At 40.7% G+C, this 12,333-nt stretch overlaps 1 protein-coding gene across 1 annotated transcript in view; it reads right to left on the reverse strand.

Annotated features, from left to right (window-relative positions):
* LOC117346775 (vomeronasal type-2 receptor 26-like) overlaps window positions 1-12,333 on the reverse strand; it is a 48,189-nt gene that overhangs the window by 11,446 nt on the left and 24,410 nt on the right. The window contains exon 3 of the mRNA XM_033916865.1: window positions 6,509-6,736. Coding sequence (XP_033772756.1) covers window positions 6,509-6,736 — 228 coding nt within the window. The remainder of the gene's footprint in view (window positions 1-6,508; window positions 6,737-12,333) is intronic.

Raw genomic sequence — 12,333 nt, forward strand, 5'->3', positions numbered from 1 at the left:
TTCCAAAAGAATAATATTCTCAAAACAAACAGAAAATTTTCTTGTAAGTCAGGCTCAAGCTAGCCTTTTAAGTTCAGTTCTCACTTGGCTGACTTGTTCCCAGTTAGGCCCAGCAAATCCCATCCAGGGCAAGCAAACAATTTTCAAAACAAAAAACCTCCCCCACATACAATCCAAAACTTCCCCTCAGGGTTTTGAGGCTGGCCAGGGCCACAGCCCTGCAAGTTTCCTTGACTATTATAAATTAGATACAGTTCTCTTCACCAGGTTCTTGCTGACATCCAATACAAAAAAAAAAATCTTGGTGAAACAAAACAATTACTGCTTCCAGTACCTGCCCTCTATCACTATAGGCAGGTGTGTGCCGTCTCCTTAGAGTCACTATGGGGCATAGGCTGCTGAGTAGCTTCGCTCATCCCCTCTCCTAGCAATGTTAGGGGAAGAGAAGACCCTCAAAATATCCCACCTAGATGATACAGCATGCATCACCCCAGCCTACTTCCTCCACAGCAATTCTTATCCTAGCAGTGTTGGTAATCATGCACACAACAGAAGAAAACAAAACCTCTCCAACAGTAGAAGTTCTTTGCTAGTAGCAAAAAGAAACAATACTGCCAGCAACCCTCAAGTCCTTTTCTCCTAAAGTTCCAATCAAGGCTCTGGTAAGCTCCACCAGAAAACCAAACTCTCCAGAAATAAAGACAGATCAACATTGTCCTTAGATTTTTCCTTAGGGGGTTGACTCCCCTTGAGGTCTCCTTATATCCAGGTAATAAGCCCTGACAATTGGAGGTAAATTTTCCAAAGGGATGGCTAGGACTTCTCGAAAATATTTTCTTGCCATCTCCACTGGGGAGATAACTGGGCATTTAGGAAAATTCAAAAATCTTAAATTGTTTTTCCTAAGTGAGTTTTCAAAGTTCTCCAACTTGCGGGAAATGAATGATCTTTCCTTAACCAATTCCGACTGGACAATCTTTACTTCCTCCAAATTTTGTTCTTGTTTCTCCAATTTTTCACAAAATTTAGATAGTTGCAGTCTTTGCTGTTCCACCTTCGAATAGATAGTTCTGTAATCATTTTTTATAGTTGAAAGACTCAATTTTAGGTTAGCGTCCATTATAGATATGGCCTGCCACAGCGCTTCCATATCAGTCTTTTCTGTTTTTTTCCCCAAAACTAATGTTGTTCCCTCTAGAAGTTCCTCTCACCTCTACTTCACTGGCAGTGGGGGTTAGCTGAACTTCCAAACCAACACCTTCCTGCTGAGTTTCCAGCAATGCCGTCCCTCCTCTGCTGGAGTCCAGATCCCCCTCGTCAGGCTGCTGGGCTCCTGCAGCTCCCTGCATCACCAGACTTCTGGGTTGGGGAGAAGTTGACCTCTGTTCCGGACTCAGAATTGTCCGGGCAACTCCAGCGCTGAGGTCTCCCAACAACTCCGGGCTCACCTCCAAAGTAGAGTGGGTCTCCACGGCTGAGCGGGCGAAGGCAGCTGAAATCGTCAGCTGAGTTGTTGACTGCAGGGTACCAGATGCCGGAGGGTTAGGGCAAACTGTCCCCTTTCTTTTCCACGTTACGGGTCGGGAATCCACAGCGGTAAGTACTAAAAAAAATCTCAGCAACTCGCTACCTCCCGTTCAGGCATCCATACTTGCTGCATCTTGAATCCTCCAGCCTCTCCCTTCCCATTTTAGATTTTATAATATATAAAAAAACATTTGAAGACAAGGTTGGTTCTCTTTTCCATCAGTAAAAGCATGCCGTTATAATAATTTTTTAGATAGGACCTTAGCATTCCAGGCTGGAGTAATGAATTCATGTTTGAACGTTCTTATTTCCCCATGCCTTTTCTATTATCAATTTCAGAAAGATATAAAAAAAATGTGAAACAAAGAATTGATTTGAATTTATAACCTTTGTTAATCTATTTAAGTTTTTAATTGATTATTTGATAAATTTGTATTATCAGCCAAATTTCATTTTTTAAATAGAAAAGTAAAGATTGTGGCCATTAAAAATGAGAAGGGTCAAATTTATACACAAATTTGAAATATTCTAAAGCATTTTGTGGAGTATTATAAAGCCTTATATTCTTCTGAGTTTTATTTAAAAAAGAGATTGATGGATCAGAATTTTTAAAATTGATTAAAGGGCCAAAAATTTCTGAACATATAAAAAGAAGTCTGAAGTACCTATATCACTTAAAGAGTTGTAGGCAGCACTGAAATCCCTCAGAGCTGGATCCGCTCTGGGTAATGATGGATACATAGTGGAGCTCTTCAAATCATTCCAAATTATACTTTTACCTCATCTTTTAAATTTATATCAGGCTCAACTAACTAAAGGTTGTAATACAGGTACTATGGCAGAACCTTTAACTATTGTTTTGCTGAAGCTGAATAAAGATCCCATGTTGGTTTCAAACTACAGGCCTATTTCTTTAATTACTGTAGACGGAAAACTTTTGGCTAAGCTATTGGCTTTAAGGTTAGCTAAGGCTCTCCTTTATATGATTGGTATGCAACAAACAGGTTTCATTGATCAAAGACATTCTTCAAACAACACTAGATTGGCATTTCATATGCTTAATTTATCAAAAACAATGAATGATCCGGCATTCTGTGTCTCTTTGGATGCAGAGAAGGACTTTGATTGTGTTGAATGGACTTTTGTATCAAACAATGCATTGGTTTGGAACAGGATCTGGATTTATTCAAATGATTCAAACCTTGTATAGTTCCCATTCTGCTAGACTATATATTAATGATACTTTTTTTGGAGCTCTTTTGTCTGAAGAGGGGAGTTAGACAAGAATGTCCCTTATCTACATTGCTTTTTGATATTGTTTTGGAACCCTTGTTATTGGCTATTCAGTAGGCAAGGGAGAAACAGGGTATTCCATATGCAGGTTGGGAATATAAGGTCTCTGCTTATGCAGATGACATCTTGCTTTATTTGAAAAATCCTGAATCTACCATCCCACATTTACTGGAATTGATTGATCGATTCGGTAAATTCTCAGGATATAAAATAAATTGGAGTAAATCAGAGGTTCTTCCTTTAAACGTGCATTGTGCAAAAGGATTATTTGATCCATTCCCTTTCCTTTGGAAGGAAGAGGGTATAAAATATTTAGATATTATGATTCAGAAAACACTGGAAGACACGATGACAGTAAATGAAAAAAAATTATTGTTGAAAGTCAAAGAAATGTGTGAGCATTGGAACCCCTTACATCTCTCTTGGTGGGGGAGAATCCAAACTGTCAAAATGATGATTTTGCCTATAGTTTGCTACCAAATGAGTATGTTATCAGTGTATTTTCAGGGGTCCTTTTGTAAGAAGTTAAATGGTATTTTCATTAAATTTATTTGGCTGGGTATACCTGCTAGAATTGCTTTAGTATCTCTGCAAAAGTCAATTGGGGCAGGTGGGGTAAATTTTCCAAATTTTTATAGATACCATCAAGCAGCAGGGTATGTATTGGATCCTTCCTGAGATCTTGGAACATCTCCTGGACTGGATTTGTTTAGAATGGCAACTCATATTCCCATTGTGATTAAGTCATATTTTGAGTATTAAGATGCCAAGGATTTATAAGGACAATAGTATTCTATGTGATACATGGAAAACATTAAAATTTATTGACAATTTAACATCTATACCAATACAACAATCCACGTGTCATTCTATATGGTTAAACTCCAAGATTCAAATTGGCAAGTTTAAGATCATCTGGAAGCATTGATGCAGGTGGGTATACGTACATTAGATGATGTTATATCAAATGGGGAAATGCTTGAGTTTTCATGACTGCAACAGATGTTCGGCCTTTTAAAATATCAAGTATTTAAGTAGTTGCAGTTGAAGCAGGCCATTCAGAGGGGGTTCCCTGATTGGCAAAATTAAAAAAATTATTATAGCTTGCAGGTCCTATACTTCCAGACAGATTTCCTAGGACATCAGGCTACCCGGTAGTATAAATTAATATCTGAATTTTTAAATAAAAAAAAAAACAAAAGTTAATCTTAAAGACATGTGGAGCTTTGAGATGAAGCAACATATTTCTGCTACTCAATGGCCACAAATTTGGTCTTGGAGGATGAGATATACAGTGTCAGTATCAATGAGACAAATTGGTTTTTTTTTATTGCATAGGACCTTTTGGACCCCGGTTCATCTACAAAAGTTAGATAGTTCTAAATCTAACAGATGCTGGCACTGTCATCTCGATATAGGGACGATGGATCATCTGTTGTTCTATTGTCCTTTAATACTTAATTTTGGGAAATCGATATGGGGACAGATTAATGCCATATTGGACTCATCGATTCCACTGACATATGATATTATCATATATGGAACATTATTATTTCCTAAACCCCCTATAGACTGATATAAAAATCGACTACTCCTTGTCATGACAGGGGTAGCTATGCAGATGATAACTTGTAATTGGAGCAATTACGATCACCTTTGTTTTCCTTTTTGGTGGGCAAATCTATATTTAACCTACAAATATGAGAAAATATATGCTGATATGTTGGGACATAGTAATTTATTCAAATTGGTTTTGGGCCAATTGATGTCTTTTATTACTACATTATAATTGTCTTTATCTTCACTGTTTGGGGGATCTGCACACAACCTGGGCGGGAAGGAGGTGGGGAGGGGGGAGTGATATCTCTTTGATTCATTTTAGTCTTTGACTGAATATACTGGAAGAGATAGGGGGAGGATATATTATTTTGTATGATTATTGAATGAACATAAGTGCTTACTTTATGATTCATATTTATATTCTGTTCTGTACTTTTTGTTATGTTTTAAAATCAATAAAGAATTATAAAAAAATGTTTTAGGATGCTGCTATTTCTTTGTTTAGTGTTGTATTACTTATATTTGTATTATTTCCATTTTTAACATTGCTGTTAATGGTGCATTATTATTATGAACCGCCATGAACTGATGGTTTGGTGGTATATAAAAATAAACTATTATTATTATTACCTGAAGCAGAGGAAATGCCCTGCTGGGCTAGCTGTAAGCAGCCTGTTTACAGTGATATCTCTGCTGACCAGATGCTGCTATTGCTTCATGTAAGGGAGGGAGAAGGGTTAGGGTTAGGGTTAGGACCTCTGCCTCTGCTGGTTCAGGTTAGTGAGGGAGGGAGGGGGTTGGTGGGTCAGAACTGCTGCTGCTGCTTTGAGGCTCGAGGGGGGGGGGATGACAGGTCAGGATGACTGCTGCTTCAGGGGATGTATAGAGGGACGAGGGTTTTTTTTAAAGTCAGGAACACTGCCATTGTAGCATCAGGGCTATAGGGTGGGACAGGGGATTATCTGGTCATGAACGCTGCCACTGATGCTTGGAAGCTTGAGGGAGGACATTTTTACAGTGATTCTGGGCTCCTTTTACGAACCCGTGTTAGCGGTTTAACGCGCGTAATAGCGTGTGCTAATTTACCGGCTGCGCTAGCTGCTTACCACCTCCTCTTGAGCGATATTTTTTCATCTAGCGGGGGGTTAGCATGCGATAAAGCTGCTAACGTGGCTTCGTAAAAGGAGCCCTATAAAAAAAGGAAAACAAACCTCAATAAAATAAAGGTGTTTTCTTTAATTAAAAAAATAACTAGTTAAAAGTAGGCAAATATGTACTTTATAAACAGTTAAAGGAATAATCAAAAAGAAACCTAAGACCAATACTTATGGCTGGATTTCTTTTTTGTAGCCAAATTAAATTGAAATTCATGAGTTAAAGGCAATTCAAAATAGCTAGCTTTTATGATTTTTCCTGAATAGAAGATATTTCTCATAGCAATGCATATGCCTGGTCAGCGCATTCCATAATCTTAGGAAAACCCCTTAGAAAAACTTTGTCCATGGTTTTCCCTCATCAAATTGCAGTGGGAGAAACATAAAACAAAGATGTTCTCTGCAGATCATGGCTGGTTTCATGTTTTTTTTTGCAGCTGTCCAGTTTGTGCCATATATGTGTTTGCTTGGCTGATGTTTCAGCCATATTGCTGTGACTTTCTTCAGGGTGATGCACTGTGATTGGTCTGTGTGCTCATTTTTAGTTGGAGGTTCTAGATTTGGATTGGAAGGTATCTGTCCAATCACATCTAATCCTTTCATGATGAGAAAAATCATCAGCATCTGTCCAGTTTCTACTCTTCAAGTCAGGAAAAGTCAAGCATAGCACCACCCAAGAGCTGCAAAAACCATTAAGCAGATATGTTCTCTATCTAAGCATTGCATGGGTTTTCATCTTTGCCAGATAACAAGCTACCTTCAAATATTGATTCCTTATGAAATTATGATAGAACATGATTAATTGTCACATTTGGTCTTCCCATTAATTGATTCCTACTCTTAATTCATTTTAGAACAGAGCAGAATCTGAAGCAGCTGGTCAGGATTCATTCATTCTTTTTTTTTAAATTATATCACACAAGTACACCTGTGATTCATTGACTTCCATCATACTACAGTTACTTTATTCTGACCTTGGTGAATTCCCTTTCCCACACTATCGCCTTCTCATTGATTCTTAAGTCCTGTCCTGGGGAAGCATAAGGGTTATAGCTTCCAACAATTTCATTCTTCAGTGATCCATTGGGCAGAAAGAGAATGTTTACAATGTCATATTCAGAGGGTATGTCTCCATTCTCATCATAAAATATCTCTTCACCCAGAATGTTTCTAAAATGGACGTTCTTGAGATAATGATGAAGCTGAAGAAAAAGACACATCTTTTAGATAATACTGATAACAGCAGGGTTGTGCAGGTTATTTAAGCTTGTAAAAACTCAAGTTCTCATTATGAGGTATAGAAAAATGTAAACAACGATTTGTACAAGGCTAACATTATTCATTTGCATCCTGACTCCCAATTCTGTGCATGGTGCCTTTAGATATGCATGCAAATCAGAGTACACAGCTAGTTGACATGCACAGATTGATTAGACTAATTGGCACTAATAATTGTCAAGTAATACATTTTAACTATAGTTGGCACTAGTTAACGGCTATAGGGCTCATAATTGAAAGAGAAAAACGTCCAAAAACTGGCCTAAGTTGGCACTTGGACAAACATTGATCAAAATACGTCCAAGTGCCGAGAATAAAAACGGGTTTTGGATGTATTTCTAAACGACCTAGGCCTTCAGAAAATAAAAAAACAAGAGGGCATTCGGAAAAGTTGAAAGGAGGCAAATTCAAAACTAATGCTAGGAAGTTCTTCTTTACACAACGTGTGGTGGACACCTGGAATACAATTCCAGAGGAAGTTATAGGGCAGAGTACAGTACTGGGGTTTAAGAAAGGTTTGGACAAATTCCTGCTGGGAAAGGGGATAGAGGGGTATAGACAGAAATTTACTGCACAGGTCCTGGACCTGTTGGGCCGCCGCGTGAGCGGACTGCTGGGTGCGATGGACCTCGGGTCTGACCCAGCGGAGGCATTTCTTATGTTCTTATGTTCTTATGTTCATAGTGCCGCTGAATCACCAAAGCTAAACAGGGAATTTCAGGAGGAGTGTCGAGAGCGGGAGTTGGGCTGGACGTGGGCCGGCTTAGACTTAGTCTAAATTACAAAAACCCACCTAAAGTCACCAGATAAGCACTGCAAACACATAATAGAAACCCACACACACTACCCCAGTGATCACCGACCCTCCCCCACCCCATAAAAATATTAATCACACCTTTAAAATTCAGCCTCCAGACCATCATCACCTGGCAACCTGGCAAAGGAAAGCCTAGTGGTCCTGCACAGAGGCAGCTTAAGCCATCTTGGGGGTGGGTTAGGGACTCATGGAGAGGAGGACCCATGCCCATAAGACCCTGTAATCACTGTATTGATAATGAAACATGTGCACACCCCTATACACCCCCAAAACCCTTTATTACTGGCATATAAGTGGCTCCTGCAGCCATAAAGACTATTGGGGTGGTAGATAAGTGGGACTAGGGGATTCAGAAGATGGTTTGGGGGCTCACCATGACCTATAAGGGAGCTGTAGTGAGGAGAAGACATGGCACCATTTTTGTGAAGTTCATAGCACTGCCCTGTAAGGTACCACACTATTTAGGTACCATGTCTGGGTGTTCAGTCCATCATTTTGCAGACCCCTCCCATGTCCAACAGGGCTTGTTCTGGGCATATTTGACTTGGATAAAAAGTTGGATGAAAATGTGGTATAAAGGTGGACGATTTAGCGACTTGGAAGATTAGATCTGCAGGACGCATATTTAGACGATTTTCGAAACGAAAAAAAATTTGGACATATTTTTTGAGAATGTGTCCTAAGCAATTTTTTACTTTGGACAACTTGAGACTTGGACGAAAACGGACTTAGACGTTCCTTTCAATTATGCCCCTCCTTGTGTGGAACTTTAAGAGCATGATTGTATAGAATGCATGCACCAGTTCCAGTGTACAAATTTTAAAAGGGGGCATGGCCAGTGGCAGATTTTGGGCAGTCCTAAAGATTATGTGCATCATTATAAAATATATCTGATCAATGCACAACTTATGTGCAGGAATTTAGGCCTAGTTTTAGCTGCCATAAATGGGTGTGCCTAAAAATTATATGATGTATTAAAATAGCCCAATGTTGTTTAGGACGTTGTCTATGTAATATACACCATCAATCCACAACGGCATATAATAAACTTCAAAGTGCCTAATTTCTAAGTGATCTTTTTTTCAGATAATACCTTTCTAAGTACCTCTATGCTCTTCAGTTCCAGCCAACAATCAGCCAAATTATTTGAAGGCTTTTTTCTCTTTCTGGTTTTATTAATCATCAAACCTTAGTTTTTTTTAAAGTGCTTGTGCTCTATATTCTATGTTTTGTGCAAATCGATAAACTTTTCTTATACAACTTTAACACTTTTGTACTTAGCTTTAGCTATTACTTCATTCTTTTTTTTAAACCTTGGGAAGGACCTTAAGGTTCAACCAGTTTCGCCCAAAGGCTTTTTCAAAAACGGGTCCCCCCTTTTGTTTTGCTCCACAACATCCCAACGTGTGTTCTTCTATGTAAAGATCTAAGTAAAGATATGCCGTTGTGGATTGATAGTGTAAAAATTATATGATGCATTGGTGCTTAGAGTGATATTTGTATTTATTTAAAAATTTATTACTCACTACATCCTACTATTCTGAGTGAGTCATAGTGTAAAAGCTTGCATAAAATATAAATAAATACACAAGACATAACTTTCAGTCATACAACAATATAAGAACATAAGAATTGCCACTGCTGGGTCAGACCAGTGGTCCACTGTGCCCAGCAGTCCGCTCACACGGTGGCCCTTAGGTCAAAGACTAGTTCCTTAATTGAGTCTAGCCTTACCTGAATACGTTCTGATTCATCGGGAACTTATCTAACTTTGTCTTGAATCCCTGGAGGGTGTTTTCCCCTATAACAGCCACCAGAAGAGCATTCCAGATTTCTACCACTCTTTGGGTGAAGAACTTCCTTACATTTGTATAGAATCTATCCCCTTTTAACTTTAGAGAATGCCCTCATGTTATCTCTACATTAGAGAGGGTAAACAACCTGTTTTTATTTACTAAGTCTATTCCCTTCATTCCGGACATGGGGGACCTGCTAAAGAGGTGGTGGTACTAGCCCCACTAGGAAACAGCGATCACAACACGATCCAGTACAGGCTAGAAATTGGATCATCAAAGGTGGAAAGAACTACAACGACAGCACTGAACTTCAAAAAAGGGAATTATGATGCCATGAGGAAAATGGTGGGTAAGAAACTCAACGACACCGCAAGGAAGATGGAGTCCGTAGAAAAAGCCTGGACCTTACTCAAGGGCACGGTGCACGAAGCACAAAACCTGTGCATCCCCAAGTTCAGGAAAGGGTGCAAAAAGAATAGAACAAAAAATCCAGTGTGGATAACAAATGCAGTGAAAAAGGCGATAAGTGACAAGAAGGCATCATTCAAAAAATGGAAAAAGGACAAATCAGGACAACCAAAAGGAGCACAAAATACACCAAAAGGAGTGTCACCGAATGGTTAGGAAAGCAAAAAGAGAATATGAAGAGAGACTGGCGGGGGAAGCAACAAACTTCAAATCATTCTTCAGGTACGCCAAGGGGAAGCAACCAGCAAGGGAGGAAGTGGGACCCTTGGATGATGGAGACAGAAAGGGACTGGTAAAAGAGGAAAAGGAGATAGCTGACAGGCTAAATGAGTTCTTCACTTCAGTCTTCACGAGGGAGGACACAACCAACATTCCGGAACCCGAGGAGATCGTAAAAGGAGATCAGGATGAAAATCTGGTCCAACTAGAGGTTAGCTAAGGGGATGTCCTCAGGCATATAGACAGGCTAAAGAGCGACAAATCGCCAGGTCCGGACGGCATTCACCCAAGGGTACTCAAGGAACTAAGGAACGAAATAGCTGAGCCACTTAGACAAATATGCAACCTATCCTTAAAAACTGGAGAGATTCCGGAAGACTGGAAAATAGTAAATGTCACACCCATCTTCAAGAAAGGCTCAAGGGGAGACCCAGGAAACTACAGGCCGGTGAGCTTGACCTCGGTTCCGGGAAAGATGATGGAAGCGCTGATTAAAGACTACATCTGGGAACACAGGGCAGCTAAAGCCGAGCCAGCATGGCTTCTGCAAGGGCAGGTCATGCCTCACTAACTTATTATATTTCTTTGAGGGGGTAAACAGCCAGGTGGATAAAGGGGAATCTATAGACATAATTTACCTTGACTTCCAAAAAGCCTTCAACAAGGTACCACATGAAAGACTGCTAAGGAAGCTATGGAACCACGGGGTGCAAGGGGAGGTCCACCGATGGATCAAAAACTGGCTGGCGGAGAGGAAACAGAGGGTAGGAATAAAGGGCCATTACTCAGACTGGCAATGGGTCACGAGCGGAGTTCTGCAGGGGTCGGTGCTGGGACCGCTCCTGTTCAATATATTCATTAACGACCTGGAGGCAGGAACAAAATGTGAGGTTATTAAATTTGCGGATGACACCAAACTATATCGCAAGGTCAATAACATGGAGGACTGCGAAGATCTCCAAAAAGATCTGACAACACTGGAAAAATGGGCCATAAAGTGGCAAATGAGTTTCAACATAGGGAAATGCAAGGTCATGCATGTAGGGAAAAAGAACCCGATGTTCACTTACAAAATGGGGGGATCACCGCTAGGGGTGAGTAACCTTGAAAGAGACCTGGGAGTGATGGTAGACACATCATTGAAGGCGTCGGCGCAGTGTGCCACAGCCTCAAGGAAGGCAGAAGGGTATCACGACCAGGACGAAGGAAGTCATCCTGCCACTGTATCGTGCAATGGTGCACCCGCACCTGGAGTACTGTGTCCAGTATTGGTCGCCGTACCTCAAGAAGGACATGGCAGTACTTGAGAGAGTCCAGAGAAGAGCAACTAAGCTAATAAAGGATATGGAAGACTTTTCATATACTGACAGACTGAAGAAGCTGGGGCTTTTCTCCCTGGAAAAGCGGAGACTTAGAGGAGACATGATAGAAACCTTCAAGATCATGAAGGGCATAGAAAGAGTAGACAGGGACAGATTTTTCAAATTACGGAGAACCACAAGTACAAGGGGGCACTCAGAGAAATTGAAAGGGGAAAGGTTTAGAACAAACGCTAGGAAGTTCTTTTTCACTCAGAGGGTGGTGGATACATGGAACGCGCTACCGGAGGATGTGATAAGCAGAAGCACGTTACAGAGCTTCAAACAGGGTCTGGACAGGTACCTGGAGGACAAAGGGATTGAGGGGTACAGATAGGAGTAGAGGTAGGTAATAGTTAGAGGATTAGAGGCAGTTACAAAATTAGTCAGGGACACTGTTCAGGCAATAAGGCCTGATGGGCCGCCACGGGAGCGGACCGCTGGGCAGGATGGACCTCTGGTCTGCCTCAGCGGAGGCAACTTCTTATGTTCTTATGGTTTTTTTTGGTCACGTCCCCTCTCAGTCTCCTCTTTTCAATAGATAAGAGGCCCAATTTCTCTAGCCTCTCACTGTACAGCAGCTCCTCCAGCACCTTAACCATTTTAGTCACCCTTCTCTGGACCCTTTAGAGTAGTACTATCTCCTTCTTCTTGTACGGCGACCAGTGCTGGATGCAGTATTCCAGGTGGGGGCGTACCATGGCCCAGTACAGTGGCATGATAACCTTCTCTGATCTGTTTGTGATCCCCTTCTTAATCATTCCTAGCATTCTGTTTGTCATTTTTGCCGCCACCGCACATTGCACGGACGGCATCATTGACTTATCTACCAGTACTCCCATGTCCCTTTCCTGGGGGTTCTC

The sequence above is a fragment of the Geotrypetes seraphini genome, chromosome 12 (genome assembly GCF_902459505.1).
Source record: "Geotrypetes seraphini chromosome 12, aGeoSer1.1, whole genome shotgun sequence".
Lineage (NCBI taxonomy): Eukaryota > Metazoa > Chordata > Amphibia > Gymnophiona > Dermophiidae > Geotrypetes > Geotrypetes seraphini.